The sequence below is a fragment of the Falco cherrug genome, chromosome 11, assembly GCF_023634085.1.
Source record: "Falco cherrug isolate bFalChe1 chromosome 11, bFalChe1.pri, whole genome shotgun sequence".
NCBI lineage: Eukaryota > Metazoa > Chordata > Aves > Falconiformes > Falconidae > Falco > Falco cherrug.
Genome location: NC_073707.1, coordinates 32,152,019 through 32,172,048, shown reverse-complemented (window position 1 = coordinate 32,172,048; position 20,030 = coordinate 32,152,019). Strand labels below are relative to the sequence as shown.

The window sequence follows — 20,030 nt, the reverse complement described above, 5'->3', positions numbered from 1 at the left end:
ACAAAACACGACGGTTGTGTGTCCCCTCGGCACAGGCACCGCTTCAGGCACCTTCACCTGCGCGGGGCTGCGGCCGGGCTCGGGGGGGACCGGACTGAGGGGAGGACCGGGGTTGGGGGGGGGGACGGACGGGACCAGGGGGACAGGGCCGAGGGGCGGACCGGGGTGAGAGGGGTACGGGACCGGGGGGACCGGGCCGAGGGGCGGACCGGACCGAGGAGGGTGACCTGGGGGGACCGGGCTGAGGGCGGCCCTGCCGCCACCGCCCGCCCGCAGAGGGCGCCCGCGCCCCGCCGCTGTGGTGGCTCATGGCGGCGGCGGGCGCGGCGCGGCGGCCGGGGTAAGGGGAGGTGCGGCGGGCGGGCGGCCCGGCGGCCCGGCCCTCTCTCCTCCCGCCTCCCCGCCGCGGGCCGGGTGGGTGCCGGGGGGTGGGAGCGTAACCCCTTCCCGTCCGCAGGGTCTTCCGTGCGGCGAAACCGCCCTCCGGTGGCGGCGGCGGCGCGGGGAGAGCTTGCGCGGCGCCGGGCGGGCCCGCCGCGGCCAGCCGGATCCCCGGAGCAGCAGCAGCCTCGCCAGGTCGGTGCCCGCCCCGCTCGGGTGCGTGTCTTCGCCCCCCCCGGAGGGGCCCGCCCCTCCCCCCGGCGCCGAGCCCCCCCTGCCGAGCGGCTTGGCCTCGTGCGCGGGGCCGGAGAGCCGCTGCCCGTCCTTAGGGCCGCCCTCGGCTGGGCCGCCCTCGGCTGGGCCGCCCGTGCCCCCGCCGCTGCTGGCCACCGCGGTCAGCACCTGGGCGCGGGGGGACGGGCCGCCGGGGCCCCCCGGCCCTGCCGCTGCTGCCCCTCGGGGCCGCCCCCCCGCCGGGGATGGAGCTCCGGGCCCGCCCTGCCTTCCCGGCCCCCCCGGGCACAGGCGCTGCCGCGGGGCCCGGCGTTTCGGGAGCTGAGCCGGCAGCGTGCCGCGGAGCTGGGCTTGGGCTCTGGGTCGAGCTTGGCCGTGCCTTGTGGCCAGCCCTGGGGAGGCAGCGCTCGCCGCCGGCTGCGCGTAGGAACGTGCGTAGAGAACCGCTGGAGACGGAACGCGATGGCCAGGTTAACACTGGGATGTTTGCAGAAGCCCTGAATTACTCCTTATCTTAGCTCCACGTTATGAATACCGTACAGCTGAACGGCCTTTTGGATTTCAGGCTTTTATTAGCAGCTATTTAGAGATCTGGCAAATCTGCCAAGCACACATATCTGACCTCTTTACACATTACTAGCCATGTCTCGTTATTTGACATCCAGAAGGACGCAGCAGCCAGAGCACGTGGATGCTGGCAGCTGGAGAGAGAGAATCTGTGGCAAGTCTCCCAAGTTCCAGGGAAAGCTTGCTTTTCCTCGCCTGCACTGTGAAGCTGTTCTTAATGATTTCACTTTCAAGCCGTTTTAAGCCATCTTTCTGTTTGCACATTTTCACTCCAGAGTAAGGTATTCAAATAAGAAAAAGGAGTGTCTAAACATGACTCTCAAGCTACTGATTCCTTATCACTAAATATCTTACATCATAACAGTTTCATGTCTAGCTAGACAAGCACTAAACCTTTCAGAAAGGCATGATGTCAAGGGGTCCACAGAAAATAATACCTTTACTGTAACTTTTCCAAGTAGTAATAATAGTATTTGGGCAGTAATCTAAGAAAGAATATGAGATTGCAGGCAATGAGTTGTTATAGGTACATAAATCACCTTTTAATATTATTTTCTTACTGTTGGCAACTTAAATACTATAGGAAAAAATGTCATAGCAGTCTCTTATCTTCTTTTCAGGTGGAAAGCATTTAATGCAACAAAGGAAAGCTTTTTTTTTAAATGTTGAGGAAAAATTCAAATATCTCTGCAAGACTGTATGTGTTGGGCGGGACCATCTGTATTGGTCTAGCTCAAACCCCATTATTCTTTTGAGCTGCCAGTGTAGTTATGAAATACTTCAGTGTCAGAAGACATAGCTTTTTCGGTGAAGGGTATATCCTAGTATGGCACACCTAGTCCAGGTGTGAAGATAACTCAAGATCGAACACCGACACCATTGCCTTTTGCCTTCCCAGCAATGGCAGGAGGAGCTCAGGTGTTGTGGCCGATACATTTAGTTGGCGGTATCCAGTTATTCTAGCCACTGGTGGAATTGGTGGTTTTGGTGATAAGGCTCTTACTGGGACAGAGTATCTTGCTGGGGATTTAAGAAAGATGGCAATTATTGTATGATTAAAAATATGGTCACAAGGACTGGCAACACAAACGTTATTCTGCTGCATAACTGTTAAGTAATAACAACCCAGGAATATCCACATGCTTTAAATGCGTTAGGTGTGTTGTGTGGCAGGAGGCCAAAGCTCAAGTCTTCAGTCATCTGGGAAGTGTAAGTGGCCTGTCTAATTCCTACCACTTTTTAAACTGTTTGGTTTTCTGTAAGAGCTGCAGGGGTTTGGAGCAGAGTATAGCATAAGATCAGGTGGTTGAGTCTGAATCGCTTTGTTTAGACTTGCTGCTGCATAGTCCTTGATCTTGTAAGAGAACATTGGCATGCATGAGTCCAAGTGCAGTTACGATACTCAGACATAGTTTTAAATACCATGTTAAACCTAATTTTTCAGACATGGCTTTAAAATACCCTTTAAATACTTTAAATACTTTAAAATTTTTTTTATTTTTCCTTTTTTTTTTTATATCTGACATTTTGCTTATCTTGAAATGGGCATTTTTGGATGAAAAATAAATAATAAAATGTGTAAGATTTTTGTTACAATATTTACGAGTGGTTGAAAGTTCATGCCTAAAACCTGCCTCCTAAGTAGTATGTGTGCTTTGATGCTTCTCCCTTTTTAATGGGTGGTAAAATCCTGCTCAACTGCAGAGTACCAGAATGCAAAAGCTTACCTGAAACATTGCTCAGCTTTTTTTTTTTTTTTTTTTTTTTAAGCTTTAAAAATTCTTCAAAGATGGCTACAAAGTCTAATAACTTCAGTGGTATAAGCTGAATGTATCTAATAGGCTAAAGTGAATTCTTGGTGTATGAATACATGTTCTTTTTTTATCATTTAATTGGTTTAGGTCCAACGATGACAGTTGGCTTGCAAGGCAGCGAGTTTATGCAGAAGACTTGTTCTAGTATTTAATGCTACAGATGCCTGAAGTCTCATGAAAAGAAAAAGCAGGTTTTGCGATGACTGGCAAAGTGAGTCCTAACTTTACAGTGAATGCTATTCTATGAAAACGAACTTTGTGGAACTTCATCAAGATTTGAGAGTAGTCTGATGCATAATGAGGGTGGCTGCAACCTATTACGTTGCAGAAAGGGTGTATTGTCAGCCCTTCAAACCCTGTCCCCGTGTACATGGACTGAAGTACGTCAAAAATCCCAGCCATGAACATCAGGTGTCTGGGGTCTGTTGTCTGTGAGATGCTGCATGATGTTATTCACTTCTGGAGGGATGCTCTTATACCTCAGTATTACTCCTTCCTCTTTCCTGAATTCACTGTGCATCTGAGGTGTTCCAAATGGTCTTAAAAATTTTTATCAGCTTGTTACTGGTTCTACGTCTGGCTTTAAACACTAGACAGGTGAACCTACTAGTATATTACTTACTTCGTTGTTTTGGGTTTTTTTAAACAGTGCATTTGCTCTGGCTTTTTTCCTTAGTAGCTCATTAATTTTAGACTCTTCTATATGAGGAATCATTAACCTTCAGAGGACTTAAATTATCAGAATGAGTAGGATATCAGCCGATTTTTGTTCAGCAGGAAGTTTCAAAGAACCGTAACAGCTAATTCTTCATTTTTGTTTAATTTTCCTTCAGTTTTGCAGTGGCTAGCCTTCTAAGTAAATATTAAAAATCCAAATAGGATGGATATTTCAGCAGGAGCAAAGAATATCTAGAATTATTATAATTGGCAACAAGAAAATATTTTTAAAGGTCAAACCCAACCCTCCCTTGCTTCAAAATTTAAGCCATACTGTCCTGTTAAGTTTCATTCTGGGGATTCTGGGGAGATGAGTACCCTATGTTTGCCTTCTGCGAGTTTCATATGCTTTCCATCTTTCCTTTGGAGTGTTAAATAATGCAGACTGAGACTATGTTGAATCACTAGTTGGTCTGATGGGCTAGCTAGGTTAAAGTAGACCTTAGAGCTCATCTGGAATCTGAGTTGTAAGTGACTTCTTTTTCATATCATTATCCTGAAATTGGTTGCATAGAGAGCAACAGTGTATTTATGTTTTGTGAGTAGAGTGTTGAGACTCTGGAGTAGTATCATTGAAGAAAGTACTGTAACTTTATTGGCATAACGTTGAACATGAAAATAAGTTTCAGTCTTAAGTGCAAATAGATTACTTGCTTTACTTTACCTGGTAGCAGATTGCTGGGCACCTCAGTGCATCTGGCAGTCTCAGTCTAACACAAGCTCAGACTAAAATGTTATACCAATATAAATCTGGAGTGTTGCATATTTTTCAAGAGCTAATGAATGCGATGGACCACAATATTTTTCTTTCTTAGAAGTCTAACTTCTTCTCTGTAAGCAATAAATATAAGCAAGCATTGTACGGTTAATGTCTTATTCACACTGGCTATGTTTATTTCTTTGAATTTGGCAGGTTCGTTTATGGGATTGGAAATAACTGTGATATCAAGCATCCGTCTGGATGCAGAGGTCTTTTCACAGAGGATATTCAGCATTGGTAAACGGATTTGCGGATTTACATGGGGTAAAAATGGAGGCAGAAATAAACTTCTGAAATTGAATCTCGGTCCAGGAACGATGGCTTCTCAGCTGTATACACATGCTTTCAATATCTCCCCAATAGAGGATAGGAGATTGTGCATAAATGGAACACCATGGATTTGGCATCTCCTAGAAGAATGTGTCGAGAATGCGTGGGAGTATTGGAGCGTTGTCATAGGACTGATTTCCATTGTCTGTTTTCTGTTTGCTGCACTACCGTAAGTTTAAAGTCTTAAGCAGTCCTTCAGATTCAAACATGAGTAATCTTGCCTGAAGCCTTTTTCAAAAGCTGCCTTTTTTTTTTTTTTTTTATTTTATCTTGGATATGTTTCTCTGTCTGCATAATACAGATATAATATGCCAGAGAAGCATGTTGTTCATGTTTGCAAAAATATTTGGTGGTTGACAAATGAGCTTGATGTACTGTTCTGTTGTACTGACTTGACACTAATCTCTGCCACTTAGAGCAAATGAGAATAAATCACCTCTTCTCTCTTATCTTCTCCACCCTGAGATGTGTGTGCACACGCAGGCACACTTGCAGCAGAAGCTGGCTCCATGTTTATTTAAACCACATGCCATGTCACCAGTACAGTTGTGCTGGCTCCTGCCGATTAAATTTGGATGCAGAAAAGGTCAGAAGCAGCACATGAGTTAACACTTCAGTAGTGCTAAATCATTTGTTGTTTGGTCGATGGCACTGGGTTAAGGTTTCAAGTATGTAGGTAGGAGATGATAAAGGAAAAGTAGAAATACTCCCAGCAGGTGAAAATGTCTGAAACAAAATGAGATTGACTCCAAAGTCTGGCTCCATAAGGAGGATGTAATTTACTGAGCTAGTAAAAGGACTATGGAAATCAAGCAAAATAAAACCAGTCTTGGTAGGCTGTTGAGCTTCAGAAATACTAGTTGAAATATTAGTTGAAAGGGGGCTGTACATTAAAACTGTCATGTTAGTGAGCATGGAATTCATCAAGATATCTCTAATGGACTCACATTTGGGATTGCTTCATAGTCCCCATTGCGAATCTGAATAATCATTCTCTGATTTAGAGGCATAAGTGAAGTTGTCAACTCTTTTAGCAGCTTTGTTCATTCTTCATTCTTAGCCCTTCTATGTTAAATAACAGTGATTTTTCTTATTTCAGTATTGTAAAGGCTGGTATTTACAGCAGATGACTATAAAATGCCTACAACACAGTTCTGGTGACCAGAAAATGGTATTTCAGTGCAGGCCACAAAAAAGGAACGCATGCAAGCAGTAATGAGGTTGTGATTTGAGTCTTTTGTTATGTTAGAGTAAGACATGGTGAGCTATAGTGATACTGAGTTGTTCTTCAAAAGGTAAGTGGAGTATAGCTGTGATAGGTCTCCTGTGTGGCTAGAGTTTTAATCTTTCTTTATTCAGATTTTGAAAAATGTACTTCTGAGCTTATTAAACGTTTTTTGCTTATGCTATTTTACAATTATTTCTGGAATTTGTGCCAGTCAAATTTACGTTGCCTGTCAGAATGGAAGAGTGGATCAAGCGCTGTCTTTGGGCTTTCTGCTGGGATGGATAGCTGGAGATCTTACAAATTTCATAGGCTGCTATTTAACAAATCAACTGCCAATTCAGGTAACCTGTCAATATTCCTACTTTGTGATTTATCCTTTTCAAACTGTCTCTTTAAACTTTAGGATAACTTCATACTGCACAGCAAAGTACATACTGGAAAAGAAAATAGTTTTGTATTCTGTCCACTGATCTACCATCTATAAAACAGGTCATAATTTCCTAAATATTTACATTCATCCTGTTGTGTGTTATAGGAACCATTTCACACTTGTAATTAACATTCAAAGAGACTTATGGTTGTTACTCAGTGATGAATGAAGTGAGGAAATTTCAGTTGAGCTTCAGCTTTACAGTAAGCTTGTGGAACAAGTGGGGCTGGAAGGAAGTTGTGTTTAGCTTGTAATAACAAGCTGTTTAGGTGCAGCTACTCTTTAAACTTCCTTTTTGATTATTATTTTTTTTATTAACAGGAAAATACTAGTTCAAAGCTGTTAATGTCTGACTAATTTGAATATATATTTTCTTCGTTAAGGGGAGGGTTTCTTTGAAAGGAGCTGTCGTTTTCAACTATATGTTAATTGTGTCTGAAACTTTCTTATCTGTGGTTTTTATTTTTGTCTCTTAATTTGGAGAGAAAGAGTTATGTGTCAGCCACCTGCAGAAGCTTTCACAAGCTGGAGATGGACCCAAGGGTGGACAGATCTGTCCTCTCTTTTAGAACTTAAGGTGTGGCGCTAACTGTTCCATCTCCCCATTATGAAAAGGGGAAGAAAGAATGTCTTAACTGAGATAAGAGGCACTGAGCAAGATTAGTAGCTTCTGAAGTGCTGGGAGACTAGGTGGAGCAGGCTTAAGCTTCTGGGCAGGAAGGATTTAGCAGTCTGCCCAGGTAGGAGTTTGTGTTATGCCTTCTGTAAAATAAAACAAGTATTGAGATTGTGTCAGCAAGTTCGTGTTGCATAAGGTTTACACCGCATTCATCTGCAGTGGTCTAACTTGTTTTGTACTGGAAACGCTTTCTTTCTCTTTTTTCTTTTTTTTTTTCCTTTTTATTTTTTTTGGCAGTGTTTTGCTATTTGTCATTCACATTATGATTATGAAGCAAAATTTCCATGCAGTTAAGGTATTTTGAATGTTTGTATACTGAATAAGCAAATGTATCTTCTCTTTCAGATTGTCACTGCCATTTTTTATGTTAACATGGATATAATTATGATTTCACAATTTGTCTACTATAAGCTCAAGAATCAGAAGACGACAAAATGTAAGATTTTTCAACAATCCGAATGTTCATAATGTAGCGCACTCTTTACTTTGATATTTTCTACAGCATTTAAATAAATTTTTTTCAGAGGGATCAAAAAATAGAGCACACAAATTCTGGTTGAAGTTCTTAGGCCTATTGCTTCCAGTTTTCTCAGTCTCTTGTGAAAATCCTACCCTTTCTCTTCTCTTCCTTTCTGCCTTTCTCTTTTGTTACCCACATAATACTGTATTTTCCACGTAGTACTTTCAGTTTATAGAGACATAAAAAAAGCAGTAGTTTTGTGGAATCTGGTTCCACATTTTCACTTACTCCATGGTTTTGCTATTACAGCTATCTAAATACATGTATAAGTTGAAAGCAAGCATTATTTCTTTGTGTGGTTCAGATAGTTTCCTCCATGTTGATTGAAACCGGACTTTATTTGCTTATAGCATAAAATATCTTGACATCTTCATGTGTTCTGTTTCAATACATACGGTTAAAAAACATATTCAAGGGGAACGAAGTTACTTGAATTGTGCTTCATAAAATCCTGGCAGTAGTTGTAGTATTCAGCCTACCAGTGGACTACTGTTTTGACTGAAATGGAAGACAGAAAGCTCTGTTCACATTGTATCAAATCAAAAACATTAACTCATCAATTTTAAAAAAAAAATGTATCAAAGAAAATTCATGGTACACCAGAGGTAACAAAAAGCTGAAGTGAAACAGATGCTTGCTCAGCAGACTAAATAGGGATAAAGCAGATTCATTCAATATGGAACTGATAATAAACCTGGAGATAGGTCAGTGCTGAAGATATTTCCTTCCTGCTGCCTGCTCTTGAAAACAAACACAGGCTTTTGTACGTTTTAACTGCCAGTGTCTGTTTCAGCTCGATGGTTTGCATAGCTGGAGAGGGAGGAATGGCACCATGATTAAAGCTGCAGAAGAGCACTTTTCAATACCCAGTTCTGGAGCAGTTACCCTAGACCTGTTGGTCAGTTTTGCACCTCAAAGTGCTGCCTGTGGAACAGCATTACTGTCTGTTGTTTAGACTACAGGTCTTCAGGGCTGGCTTGCTAAAGCCACACAGCAGTTGCTCCATTGGTAACAGGGACTGCAGGACTTTATTGTCATGACACAAAAGGTACTGTAGCTCCAGAGTTCTGGAGGATTGCCTGCCGGTTTCTGGTTGACTTGTAGGTGTCTGTGGAGACTTGGTAAGGCTCGATATCTAGCTAACCATAGACATAGAGACTGGTCCAGCACAGCACTTAAATTACATTTTTATCTATAAAGATATTTTTGTTAACTTAAATTTCAAATATCTTTGCTTTGGCAGTTTTTAATCAAAGTATGTTGAAAGAAACTGTTACACTCTATTCTTCTTAGCAGTTTTCTGTTTATCAGCTGTTATTTAATAGCAAACTATTAGGAGTTAATAGAAGAGATAAGCTGAGTATGAAGATTTTTCTCTTGGTAGCAATGCCCCTTTAAGGAGTTCCCCTCCTGTTCCTGGCCTGCTACCCTCAGTTGCTGCACGAAGATGCAGCCCAACTATGATAGTGAGCAGGGGTGGACATGGAGTCCAGAAGAAAGAGGTGCGCTTACACTGCTACCAAGAAAAAGATAGATGAAATTGTACCTTTAAATTTACATGTTTATATTGCAAACAGAAAGTAACCTCAAATCAACAGCAGATGTTATTTTTCAGCTAATTTATTTGTATGTCATTCTAGGCAGCAAAAGCCTGAAGAGTTTCTGTATAACCTGGATCGTGGTGTGTATAGCACTGTGTGTTACCTTACTCTGTCAGCTGCTACTAAGAAACAAAGACCAGAGTACAGTAATTGAAAGAAGTAATGTAAGTTTTTAGCTGCTTCCATTCCAAAAAAATCCCACCTGGAAGTGTCTTGAAAGGATTATGTGCTCTGAGCTTTGAAGAAATTTGGATGGCATTTTAAACAATGATTTAGAAATCAAATGTGGCATTATGTGGATGTTTCAGTTATGGACCACATCCCAAAATAAAGAAGTTACAAAATTTCTTCTTTTAGCATCTTCCCGTGTTTTGGGCTTATTCTGTCCCTTGGGTCGTTAGGATGTGACACTGCGAAATAACATGTATACGTGTTGTGTTTCTGCTTGTGTTAAATACTGTAGACATCCATGTAGCGGCTACACGGTAACAAGTGAAATCAGTAGAAGTGGAAGATTGCAATTGTACCTGCAGCTGCTGTCATTTCAGCAGGAAAGTTCACAGGCTATTCTTCCAATTTGATGGCCTTCATACTAACACCAGTAAAATAATTGTAATGCAGCAACATTGCCCAGCAGGGAAGCAGCTTATTTTCAAAACACAGCTAGAGTGAGAAAACTAACAACTCTTAAACTGTGAAAAATGAGTATTTTGCTTTCGCCAGACAGGATGATTCATTTTTTTGGTGGCCCTAGCTACAGTTCTTAGTTTTGATTTGAATTATTGTGCCCCAGATTTTTTTTAGCAGAAGGACTGGATTGATATTAGTGTCGTATCCTAAAGCCTGGCACTAGTTTTGATCTTGGTCATGGCTATGACACAGCAGTTCGCATTGTTGTGAGATAAAGATTAAACCCTTTCTAGCCCTCTTTGGTCATTTGAAGAGCAGCGCTGAACTGCTTTGAAAGGAGTTCTGTCCAGAAAATCAGCCAGTGAACTCTCAGTTTAATCCCCTGAAATGCCTGAAAACATTCTTGCCAAAATAGATGTACCTTTCTTTTTCAGACCTCTCTTGATATGATTGAAATGTCAGGCTTCATTTGTGGTTATATATCCTGTGTGTTTTACTTGGGAAGTAGATTTCCGCAGCTGTATAAAAATGTAAGTAGGTTTTTGGCTAAGTATAGTTGCATATTTTACAAAATACTATCTATTGCTTTAGATGTTGGATTCTCCCTCACAGTGAGCCCTCTTGAACTTGAAAGCCTACTTTGCTTTTGTGATTGTCTAAAATGGTAAAGAAAAAAGAAATGGTTTTCTTTTCACATTCAGAGGAGGATGGTGAGAAGTTTAGGAAAATTATGGTCTTTGATTGATGGAAGAAGTTGGATTGGCAGGGGAAAGGGAATTGAAATTCTTACGGTTGGATTTATCAGATAGGAGCAAAAACATGCTTTGTGTGATTGTTGTCACGAGCAAGTGATCTCCCCATTTATTTCTCCAAAGTATTCTACCTTAAGTAATCAACCATGGGACTGAAAGTTAGAATTAGAGGAAAAGTAGTTTTGAATTGTAGCCCCTTTTCACAAAGATGCCGTTACTGACGGGTTTTTTTTTCCCCCACAGCCTCTTCACTATCAATATGTTAAAAACAAAACCCAAACACAACAAAAGACCAGAAGGTTTTATGTTGTCAATTGTGTACAGGCATTTTAATTTGTTATGGAAACTATTAGTTCATTTCCAAAGCTATTCATATTCCCCCTCTACGTTTTCCTTCACAGCTGGAATGCCACAATATTTTCAAAAAGGTCTGCTAAATAGACTGTTAAAGCAGCAGGTTTCTTAAGAACTAAATATCATGTGGAAGCAGATTATCCTTGCTGCTTTGCACTTACATAAAAATTATATTAACTGGAGCTGCTTCTAAGAACTGTGACAGTTTCTGTAGGTTTCAGTGGTACGTGCTGACTACTAAGCTCAAAGGATTCAGGGCTTAGGAAGAAATGGCCAAGAATGACTGAAAGTCTTTGGATGTGTTACAGTACAAAATGCCAAAATTACCTATATCTGGCTACTGTGATACTTGTTTTAACATCTCTTTGTATTTGTAAAAACTTCTTTGTATTTAGTTCCAAAGAAGATCAACAGAAGGCACCTCTTACCTGCTGTTTGCATTAGCCATGGTGGGAAACTGTACCTATGGACTGAGCCTTGTTTTAAAGATGCCAGCTACTGAATCCTTCCGGGCACTCTACTTCTTACACCATCTTCCATGGCTCATTGGGAGCTTTGGAGTTTTGTTTCTAGACATTTTTGTATCCTTTTCCTGTTACAGCTGGAGTTTCTCAGAATAGTCTTGTTAGTAAGTACATCAGAAATCAAGTGGATTTTTTTTTAAAACCAAAATTTTTGCTATGATTCTAACTTGACCATAAAATCTTCTTTCTGAACAATAATTTGTATGCTTTTTATGGTAATATTTCTTGATAAGAACGACAAGTTTATAGAAAATACCTACATTAAAGCTACATTGCTCAGGCTAATTTATATCTTGTAGCCAATACATAGTATACTAAAAGTTGAGGGGAAGGTTTGCACATTAGACTGTTTTTCTTAGGTTTGCTGTCTGTTAAATGTAAAAAAAAAAAATAAAAAATCCCTAAACAAACAAACAAAACAAACCCTAAACCTGCTTGTTTTTAAATGTAATTGTAGAATTATAGCTTTGAGAATTTGGTTAAATTGTGTTATTGCAAGATTGTGTTGACGTCAGAGACAAACAGCAAGGATCTGGCAAACTTAGTTTCAGAAAATAGGACTTAACAAAGAAATACTGCAGCTACCCTTCAGTGCGTAATTTGGGGCAAAATCAGATACATTGAGACACTGAGTGCATCTGAAAACCAGCAGCTGTGCTCATTAAGTCATGCTAAGGGCTAACCAACTCCCAGTTACCTAGTGTGCCAGTTTCTTGACAATCCAGAGCAAACTTAAAACACTATAATTTTTTATTTGAATATTCAGGGGTCATACGTAAGATGCCCAAAGTATATTAATTATTGTTAGTCATGCTCTTTCTAGTTTAGCATTAGTGTTTTGTGATCAAGAAATTAAAAGCAAAATGTTTATAGAGTAATACTATACTTTTTGTTCAGAAGTCTAGTGAACAGTAATGTGGTGGTACCTGGTCTTGCTGTTCACTATAGTTTTATAGTCACCTGTCTTGTTACTGTAGCTTGTATTTTCACTTGAAAGAGTATAGAGGGGAGATTTTCTGATTTTTCCTGAAGTAAGAATTTTAGGTTTGTGTCTGAGAACATCTTGGGAGTTAGCTCCATGAACCCAAACTACAAAACAGGATAAAATGAAGAGTGATTTCAGGACCATGCTGAAGCATATTCTGTTAATCCGTTCCATATTAAAAGGAAGTTCTTTACCAGATTTACCTGGAACAGTTCCAGAAGTTATGATTCCCAGGCATCAGTCTTTATACTTCTGATTAAAGTAATTTCATAAGCCACTCCAATTAGACTAGCGATGTGATAGTCGACCCTGCCCTTTGGATGGACTGTTAAATTATACTGTCATTCAGAAGAGCCATCTGTGTGTTTTGCATCTCCAGCCATGGCAATTTAAGCGGGCAGTTCGGTAAAACATTCTGCATCGTGGGAACGCTAATGCTCCACCACAGCGGTGAGACTGAACTGTGGTTCATGGCCTGTTCTGAAATAGACTGTAGTTTTATCTTTGTGAGACAGTGCAGTTTGTTTTGCGTGAGCAGGCTGTAGGCAGTCAGGGTTGCTAAGCCCACGTGGCTGGTTTGAGCGCTCAGTCCTTTTGTTCCATGAATGAAGTAGTGACTCTTTCTTCTTCTCCCAGCTGGAAATGTAAACCAGCCAGTATTTATTTACCAAAAAACCCTAAAACTTGATCTTGATGACCCTTACTGTATGTTATGTGCATATTTGCAGATGCCTTTCTATGATGTACTCTGAAAAGGAACTTTTATATTGGCCACAAACCTCCCCCCTCTCTGAGCCCTGCCCCAGGATTGCAGTGCCAGTGTGCACATGACATTCATTTCTGGGTTCTCTCTTGATTGGAGTCTGAATCCAATCTTGCTAATAGTCCTGCAGTTCAAATTATATTGAAAACAGATGCTTCCAAATCAGGTTGAGGAGCTTATAGGAATCTAGTCGAGTATATAGTGTTAGTTGAAAATGTATGAAGTATTTGTAATCAAGAGAAAACAAAAGCAGACCTCCTGCTTTGAGAAGCCCTGAAGGTAAGGAAGTCAATGCTTTTAAAAAGAGAGCTTCATTACTGTCTCTTGCCAAGCAAGAAAATAGAGAATCTAGCAAACTGATACGTCATGTTAGACCAGAAAACGAAGAACAGGATCACCTGGGTTTGGAAAACAGAGGAATTTAAACCAAAAGGTCTTAATTTCTGAGAGAGAGGTGTTGTGTAATTGGTCAGTCTCTGTTCTGAGGTGTAGTTGCAGAAATTGCCTAATTCTAGTAGACTTTATTCGTGATAGTGCCGGGAGTTTCATTAGGTGGAAAATAAACTCTCATTTCTCAAGGTCCAAGCCAGGATTAAGAGTTCACTTACTCTGTGTCTGCTGCAGTATTCTTTTGTTTCCATCTGACATGGCTGGGGTTTACTATTTTTAGAAACAAATGGAGTCCTGATCATCGCTGGAACAGCAGCTCCAGCATTACTTACTGCAGGATTACACTGGAGTTGTTTCACCTTGGTTTAACAGAATAACACGGTCATCCTTTCTTTAGTGTCTACAGTTGAAAGTTACTTGGTTGCACAATAAGCCAGTTATTTCCAATAAATAATGGAAGTGTCCAATTGTAAATTATGAATTGTCCTCCTTTTCATTTTAAGGGGAATCTTTTAGCATTACACATTTGAATTATAAATTGGACACAATTCTATTTTCCAGTAAAATATTTCCTTCCAGTTGCCATTTTGCAGTGGCAGGTGGTTGGAGTTTCTCAAGAAACCATGAAGCTCGGGGTTTAAATGGGCCTGAGAGGGCACCTTGTCAGTCACGACGCTCAGTCTGAGTTTGCCTGCTGTAGGGTTCCGTGGTGGACCTTGTTAGAGCTTTATTTTATGTGCATGATTACTTAATTTGCCACTTGTACACAAGGATGCAATACTATGTATTTTAAAATACTAAATCGGTTGATGAGTAGTTCTGCCCTTAGACTTGTAGCAGCAGCCATCACCAAGTTTCTAAAAGACTGAATCCACTGCAAGTTTTTCCAGAAAACTTTGTCCTTTTCTGTAAGTCTGCTGCCCTCTTTCACTCTGCTTCCTTCCTCCCCTGCTCCTACCAAAACTAAACAACTCTGTGTTTAGTTCAGACAAAGCCCTTTACCAAGACTTTTGCCTTTTTTTATTTTTTTTTATTTTTTATTTGACATCACCCTATTGTCAGAGAACTGTGTTCAGATCGTCCACATGTACTTCCTTTCATTAAGTGTAGCCAGGTTGTTACTAGATAGCCAGAGTATATTCAGCAAGAGCCAAGCTGTTGTACACAGACTCTTTGCTTGCACCTTTTGTGATTTGCAGAGCAACCACTTGGAATCCATTATATACTTCTACAAAACATCATGCTTTGTAATTTAATTACACTGTGCAAAGAATGTTAAGGCTGACGTGACAGTTCAGCCAGGAGAGTTTCCCAGGCAAACAAACAACTTCCTGCACTCCTGTAAATGCCCACTTTTGTCTCAAAACTATTTTGTTTTTTGAATTGTCATTAAATTGTTTAATTGAATGAAACAAAGTTGATATACTAGCTCAGCGACTGTCATAAATGTTACTCAGAGCAGTCAGTTTGGTTGTCTCTTCCACTTCGGGCTGCCTGCGCGCGTAGGTCTTCAGTTTCCCGTAGAAAGTCAGACTTGAGCAGCAAGTTAGTTTCTATATTAAGTAGTCCTGGCAGTTTAGCATCATTTAAAAAATGTAAGCAGCTGAGTACACGTGCTACAAAAACATATTCTGGAAATACTGTTAGATAAGCTCCACATAACTTGTGTTTATAATTTACTCCTCCTTAAAAGCTCTGTTGCTGTTGCCAGCTTGGTGGCTAAGAGTGCTAGTGCATAGTGCTACAGCCCAGGCTGTATGCCCGCAGTATGATTTCAGTGAATTTTGATTCCCGGTTCACAATTTCTTTTTCCACCAGTGCAACTATTAAGACTTGGGGAGGTGCTCAGCTGCAAGTACAGTAAGGCCTATTAGAACCAAAAAAAAAGAAAAAGGCAGGAAATTTAAGTGGTAGTTATATGTGCTATAAAACTAATTTGCTAAGCTCTAAGAAGAAAGCGTTCCCCACCTAATACTATACAGATACGAAAAAGGGAGTGCTGACCTGCTGTCTCTGAAGGAAATCCTGTCTAGTCTTTAGCAGGGGGGCCTCAGAGGTGGGATGCTGGAAAGCTTTGGGAAGGCGGGATAATTCTTGGGGCTCTGCCTAAGATGTAAAGAATTTCCTCTCCATTCATCCAGGCCTCCCAGAAAGCTTTCCCCCCGCCATTTTTATAAGTAATTACATATATTGGCCTTAAATTTCTCACAACCATTGTCTACCAGCCAGGTATTGCCACGTTGCTGGCTGGTGGTGGTTTACCTTTGTGAAGACAGTCTTCTGGTACCTGCTATTTTGCACATCGATTTACTGTGGAAATCTTTGCTTTGTGAGATGCTACGCATATTTCTTAGCATGGAGTAGAGAAGAATACATAAAGGAAGGGCATAGCTGGCTAGGTTTGTATGATGCCTTTATATCTTAAAATGGTATCTCTATCAGAAAACAAAGTGTTCTCTGTCCAAAGTTCAGTATTCCACGTATAAAACTCCTCAACTAGCAAAAATTCTGAAGAGTAAGAAATCTTACCTGTTCATTCTATATGTGCACCCCTGATTATTTTTTTATTTATTTAAAGGCTACCTATGCTCAAAGTCAATAATATTGTCTGAGAGCTGGAACCATCAAGAAAAAGAACAAGTACGTACTTGTTAATTCTTTCTAGATTAGCAGGATTTCTAATAGTCTATTTTACAATAGAAATAATAATTGCACAAGCCTGTGTTGAAGACAGTGTTAAATACTGAGTCACAGTGTTGTCTGCATGTCAGTCCCTGTAAATATCTAACCAGCTAGAATTTTGCAGGAAATGAGAGTTTTGTTTTCTAATCAGGTCTTGCTGATCTATTGCTAAGAAAATGTTTTAATAACTTCCCCTCCTTACGAGCATCCACCCTCAGTCCAGCCCGCAGTATTTAGACAACTGAGGCTGGAGTAGTACAGGGCAATATGTTTGATTCCACATTTTTCCAGATGAGCCTTGTTCATGTTGTGCTACTAGTGAATTTCACACTTAGGACCCTTGCAAGCACGAGGTAGTAAAGGATATTTTTGGGTGTATTTGAGCCATGTAACCAAGGAGATCTGAAGTTTTGAGTTAGGATTTTTCTGTATATTCTCTTTTCTAGTGTTGCAATTAAATATGATTAAACTTTTTGCCATAAAGAAGTACTCAGAATGAGCGTTAAGTAGGATTTGGAAAAGGTTATATGCTAATGTAGAAAATTCCACAGTTGGGATTAAATAAATGGATAATACTTACACTACAGTACTTGAATTAGATACAGCAAGTTTTAAGCTTTCCTCTGTGGACTATGGTATTCAGAGGCTGTGCCAGAACTAAATGGATGGCTGCTTTTATTCTGTACAGCTTATTCTGGTTTTAATTGAAAGCAAGTACTGCAAATGCTACCTCTGTATCCTAGTTAATTACTTCCTTACCCAAAAATAACAGGTGACTGCGCAATTCATTCTGTATCGCCAGCACAAGGAAAGAGAATCTGGTTTAGTAGCACTGGAAGTGGAACCATTGCTGGTGAATGAGGAGGCTGCCTAGTGTCAGGCTGCATTCCGCCTCTGGTTTCATTGGATTTTGCTCTTGGATGACTTTGACAGACAGTTAAGACTGCAGTTGCTTAGGGACCAAATTTATTGCTTATTTTTTGTTATTTATTTTATCATTAATTTGTCATTACTTATTTACAAGTGACATGCCAGTAATAAAATATTTAATATTTACTGTGTTGTTTCAGGATAAATAGAATTTTCTTTCCCGATTCCCCCCCGTGCTCTGATTTTGGCTGTTTCTCTCTAGTGTGATATGGAGTCACAGCAAGAGGTGCTGTAGATATATTGATCATGATACAGTGCATCTTTTCGGATGAACACATACATCTAGTTAGCAGTAATGTGGCTGGTTTAAAACCAATGGTGAAATTACCTCTGTGTCTTGAACCCAACCTGCAGTTACAGACAGCTTGGTCCAGTTGCATCGTCTCGTAAGATTTGGCCTTTTTTATTCATACTCAGTATTGTATGCCTCAGAATTAAAAACATCCTATAATTAATTTCAGTGCAGAGGTTCTGTTATTGATGCCAAAGCAGAGTCCTGGTGTAAGTTGGTAGGAGCCTCATGTACAGCTCGTTGCCGAGTATCATTACGCATTTTATTTTAAGAGTTAAAGCATTTATACATCAATACCTGTGTGTTCCAAGGAATATAATTAATGTATGTCATCATATGCCTCATATAGTGTTTTTGTACAACATGCATTTTGTTTGCAAGCTTCTGGTTTAAATAAGTACCACAGAGGAAAAAAAATAAATTGGAAGCTGAAGAGACTGTACCTGGCAGTAGCAGATTTTTTGCAATACTGTGTTGTGTTTGAAGAAAACTTTAATAAAATTATCTCAAAAAGTAAACTTCTTGTTAATATTTCATTGAATAGATGTATAATGATTCACTCTTCCATAAGTAAGTTTGTGAACAAAAAGGCTGTTTTTTCAAAAAGGTCAATATGAGCATTGTTTATATATATGTATATATGTGTGGCTTATAGCAAAGCACCTTCCCTTTGATTTCAGTTAACTGTTAAAGGGACACAATTTACATTTTGTTTTTAAATAATAAAATCTAATAAATAATAATTTGGTTTTAAATAAGAAGACACTGATGAGTACAATTGATCATAGCTAAGCTGCTGCCAAACTAGAAGTGAAGCATTTTGCTCTATGAACTTCTGTAGGACTTCATGCAGCGCAGACAAAAACCCCATGAAAGGGGGTTGGGGAGGCTGGAGTGGTGGTGGGGGGGGCAACCTTGTTCCTACTGCTGTATCTGGAAATTTAATTTCAGCTTCTGTTGCAGCACTAATGTAGATGAGCAGCTGAATTCCCTCCTCTTGCTGGAGGTGGATTGGGTCCTGCCAAGTGGTGGCTACAGTGAGCTGGTGGATTAGGTGCTGGTGGCACAGCGTGCGGCGGAAGGACAGACCCGTTCCGGCGGCTCCGAAGGGGGGTCCGGGTGGCTTACGGTCCTGCCGCCCGCTGAAAGCGCTGCTCGGTAACCCCCGTCAGTGGTGGTGGTGGTTTAGGCAGTGCTGCAGTAGCTGAGAAAAAGGGCTTTGCTAAGACATCGTGTGAAAAGCCAAGTACTTCTGAAACGTTTTACAGCTCTGCAAGATGCTGAGGGTTTGTGCGGGATCTACCTGGTGAACTCGGTTACTTTATTAGTCTCAGCGTGTACTTAGGCGAACGTGTTTTCCCTGGTTTCTGAAGGGAGGAGAGGGTATTAGAAATTAACCTTTTCAGTACATAAATTAAAATGCAATTTGTCGTACTTGCAGATTTATACTCTGTACACAGGAGTTTATCAAACTCTTGCCTGGCTGGTGATTGAAACCATGACTGGTTACTCTTTAATGCAATTAAAATTTGTTCTTACATCATTTCTTCAAAGATTATTTCCCCTTTTATTGCTATACGTAATCCTATTTTGGGATGGCTTTTTATCCCCATTTCATGCTGCAGTTTATTAGAACAGCCAAATAAGAGGTATATAAAGTACTGTGATTTAATTTGAGGCTCTTAATGGAAAATAATGTAACTTTTAAAATGTGAAGCAATGACATTTATTAATAGTTCATATATATGTAATACTTAGTATATGGGTTAAGTGAATACTTACACTTGAGAAAAAGTTATTTCCAATTAGCTATTGCACTGCAAAAGCTGATCAAATGCACGTGCTTGTCCTTGCTGTTCCTTTTGCCTATTAGGATGTAAGGTCTTTGCCATCCCCTTGCTCAGCCCATGATTACTTTCTCAGGAGCAGACCCTGCCATGTCAGGAGGAGAAGGTAGAGCCGTGCCCAAATATACCAGGTCAGAGACTAAAGGGCAGATCCTGATCACCTCTTCGTTAATGTCAGAGAGGGAAAATGCAGCATGTGGCTTCTATCACAGCTACTTTGTTGGAAAGCAAAGTGTCTTAATCTTACTTTATGCTACTAATTCTTCCCTCGTGCTGCATGTAATCCAAGATTAACGACATTGTTTTCTAATTTTATTTTTTTAACTATCATGGAAATCTCATTAACTAAAGGAAACATCTGAAATGTCTTCAGGGCTTTGTTTTTATACAGATTAATAAAATAATTTAGCTAACATATTTCCCCATTGTCTACAGAAGATTCTTCCAGGAATGGAGTTACTCCTGGCCATTACACATTGGTTTTGATCACTTGTTTCGGTAAGAAAAATAAGTATTTGATTTGCCACTTCTGGCTGTCTCTTGGAATTTAAGTGTTTTTTGAAATTTATGCTTGTATTCTCACTGTCAAAACCTGCAGTATTAGTGTAAAGGAAAAAGCT

The 20,030-nt window shown here is 40.3% G+C and overlaps 1 protein-coding gene across 5 annotated transcripts; it reads left to right on the top strand.

Moving 5' to 3' along the window:
* Nucleotides 1–266: 266 nt before the first annotated feature.
* Nucleotides 267–19,825, top strand: SLC66A1L (solute carrier family 66 member 1 like). Of its 5 annotated transcripts, none has more exons than XM_055723743.1 (10): nucleotides 267–340; nucleotides 458–576; nucleotides 3,084–3,207; nucleotides 4,627–4,972; nucleotides 6,243–6,372; nucleotides 7,486–7,576; nucleotides 9,301–9,425; nucleotides 10,326–10,421; nucleotides 11,393–11,578; nucleotides 17,114–18,081. In XM_055723743.1, exons 3-10 carry the CDS (start codon nucleotides 3,171–3,173, stop codon nucleotides 17,213–17,215), a joined length of 1,113 nt encoding a protein of 370 aa, XP_055579718.1. In that variant the 5' UTR covers nucleotides 267–340; nucleotides 458–576; nucleotides 3,084–3,170; the 3' UTR covers nucleotides 17,216–18,081. The 5 variants fall into 5 exon arrangements, with proteins under 5 accessions (XP_055579718.1, XP_055579719.1, XP_055579722.1 ...); XM_055723747.1 differs by lacking the exon at nucleotides 267–340 and having other exon boundaries at nucleotides 372–576; nucleotides 4,627–4,710; nucleotides 4,837–4,972; XM_055723745.1 differs by lacking the exon at nucleotides 267–340 and having other exon boundaries at nucleotides 372–576; nucleotides 4,627–4,737; nucleotides 4,837–4,972.
* Nucleotides 19,826–20,030: the final 205 nt, after the last annotated feature.